This window comes from Trichomycterus rosablanca, chromosome 12 (genome assembly GCF_030014385.1).
Source record: "Trichomycterus rosablanca isolate fTriRos1 chromosome 12, fTriRos1.hap1, whole genome shotgun sequence".
Taxonomy (NCBI): domain Eukaryota; kingdom Metazoa; phylum Chordata; class Actinopteri; order Siluriformes; family Trichomycteridae; genus Trichomycterus; species Trichomycterus rosablanca.
Window position 1 is genome coordinate 3,077,329 of NC_085999.1, and position 2,542 is coordinate 3,079,870.

General features: G+C 44.9%; 1 protein-coding gene across 1 annotated transcript; it reads right to left on the minus strand.

The window, feature by feature from the left end:
- Positions 1-323: 323 nt before the first annotated feature.
- On the minus strand, positions 324-2,104 carry LOC134324716 (neurofilament heavy polypeptide-like). The gene has a single exon (XM_063006645.1). It carries the CDS (start codon positions 2,102-2,104, stop codon positions 368-370), a length of 1,737 nt encoding a protein of 578 aa, XP_062862715.1. The 3' UTR covers positions 324-367.
- Positions 2,105-2,542: the final 438 nt, after the last annotated feature.

The following is a 2,542-nucleotide window of genomic DNA, read 5'->3' on the forward strand; positions in this document are numbered from 1 at the left end:
AGTAGCAGCTGGGGCTAATTAGCCCCAGCTGACCAATCAGGAGAGGGAGGCTGGCTGGAGACTGGGGAGAGAAGGGCGTGGCACACTGGAGCACAGGATCACACTGAGGCTCCAAGCGTGACATGAATCTTGTGTAATGAGTAACTACCATTTCTGTCATGAATGTAACCAAAGTGTAAAACATGACATTAAAATCCTAATAAATAAATAAATAAATAAATATTATTATTATTATTATTATTATTATTATTATTATTATTATACTGGTTATAAGTTGCATATAGAAATGAAATTGTTGATCATGTGATAACAGGACAATCAGGTTGCAGGGCTGTGTGGCTTTATTAAGATTTCCAGACACAAATAATTACATTGATTCAAAAACACTAAATAAATGATCTTTGTTTTGCTCCTCAATCAGTTGGGCATCAGTTCTAACAAAGCCCAGTGGAGCTGCATCATTCTGACTTTCCTCTCCTCCACCAGCAGTTGGATCAGAATGGGTTTTGTCAGGATTCACACCCACTTGCTCCACCTTGTGAATCAGCTCGTCTACATGCTGGTTTTGTGTGAGCTCCGGTCTCTGAATCTCCTCATCATGGTCACTGCTTTCACTGGAAACCAGGTTGATCTCGTAACGTCCCATCACCAGGTTCTTGTCTTGGTCTCCCTTAGAAAACATCTGATCCAGCTCCATCTTTTCATCTGATTTCTCTTTTTCCCAGGAATCATTAATCTGATCTGGATTCTGACTCTCCTGCTCCTCGACTGGTGTGTCTGCCTGTGCAGATGGGATTTCCAGCTGTTTGACTGGTGTGTCTGCCTGTGCAGAGGTATTTTCCAGCTGTTCATTTGGTGTGTCTACCTGAGCGGAGGCATTTTCCAGCTGTTCGACTGGCTTGTCTACCTGTGCAGAGGTATTTTCAAGCTGTTCAGCTGGTGTGTCTGCAAGAGAAGTGGTCCTTTCCAGCTGTTCGGCTGGTGTGTCTGTCTGTGCAGAGGTATTTTCCAGCTGTTCAGCTGGTGTGTCTGCAAGAGAAGTGGTCCTTTCCAGCTGTTTGAGTGGCTTGTCTACCTGTGCAGAGGTATTTTCCAGCTGTTCGGCTGGTGTGTCTGCAAGAGAAGTGGTATTTTCCAGCTGTTCGGCTGGTGTGACTGCCTCAGCAGAGCTTTTTTCCAGCTGTTTGACTGGCTTGTCTGCCTGTGCAGAGGTATTTTCCAGCTGTTCGGCTGGTGTGTCTGCAAGAGAAATGGACTTTTCCAGCTGTTCGGCTGGTGTGTCTGCCTGAGCAGAGGTATTTTCCAGCTGTTTGGCTGGTGTGTCTGCCTGAGCAGAGGTATTTTCCAGCTGTTCGGCTGGTGTGTCTGCCTGAGCAGAGGTATTTTCCAGCTGTTCAGCTGGTGTGTCTGCAAGAGAAGTGGTCTTTTCCAGCTGTTCGGCTGGTGTGTCTGCCTGAGCAGAGGTATTTTCCAGCTGTTCGGCTGGTGTGTCTGCCTGAGCAGATGTATTTTCCAGCTGTTCGGCTGGTGTGTCTGCAAGAGAAGTGGCATTTTCCAGCTGTTCGGCTGGTGTGTCTGCAAGAGAAGTGGCATTTTCCAGCTGTTTGGCTGGTGTGTCTGCCTGTGCAGAGGTATTTTCCAGCTGTTCAGCTGGTGTGTCTGCCTGAGCAGAGGTATTTTCCAGCTGTTCGGCTGGTGTATCTACCTGAGCAGATGTATTTTCCAGCTGTTCGGCTGGTGTTTCTGCCAGATCAGCAATATTTTCCAGCTCCTTGGCTGACTTGTGTACCTGAGCAGTTGTAATGATCAGCTTCCTCTGCTTCTCGGCTGGCTGGACTGCCTGAGCAGATGTAAACTCCAGGTCCTCAATCACCAGAATCATTTCCTCTTTCTTGGTGAGAGAGGTTTTACCAGAACTGGAAACGTTGTCGTGTTCATCAGTAACTGGTGTAATTCGGTTCTTTTTCTTGAGGCTGAGGATCCAGCCGGGCATCCAGGCAGCAGCAGCCTTGTTCTTTTGCTTTTTACGTTTGCCAAATAGACAAACGTTTGTTTTTTCAGTCTTTTCAGACTGATTGTGAAGTGGACTCTGGGCCTGACCCATGAGTACTTTAAAACTTCAGAAATGGGTAGTGTAGTTTAAAGAAGGATGTTGTAGTAGCTCTCAGCACTCTGTCTCTGATCGTCGCTCGGTCCAAATGAAGCTCGAACTGAACCGGGAGCTTTTATATAGGAGCTCTGTGATGATGTCATAATAGCAGTAGAATGTTCAGAGAGCAGCAAAATCCTAATAGAAGCTCCCATATAAACACTGATACAACAGCTTTACATATAGTCATTTAAAAATAACCAATATGTGTATATATATATACAGTGTATCACAAAAGTGAGTACACCCCTCACATTTCTGCAAATATTTCATTATATCTTTTCATGGGACAACACTATAGAAATAAAACTTGGATATAACTTAGAGTAGTCAGTGTACAACTTGTATAGCAGTGTAGATTTACTGTCTTCTGAAAATAACTCAACACACAGC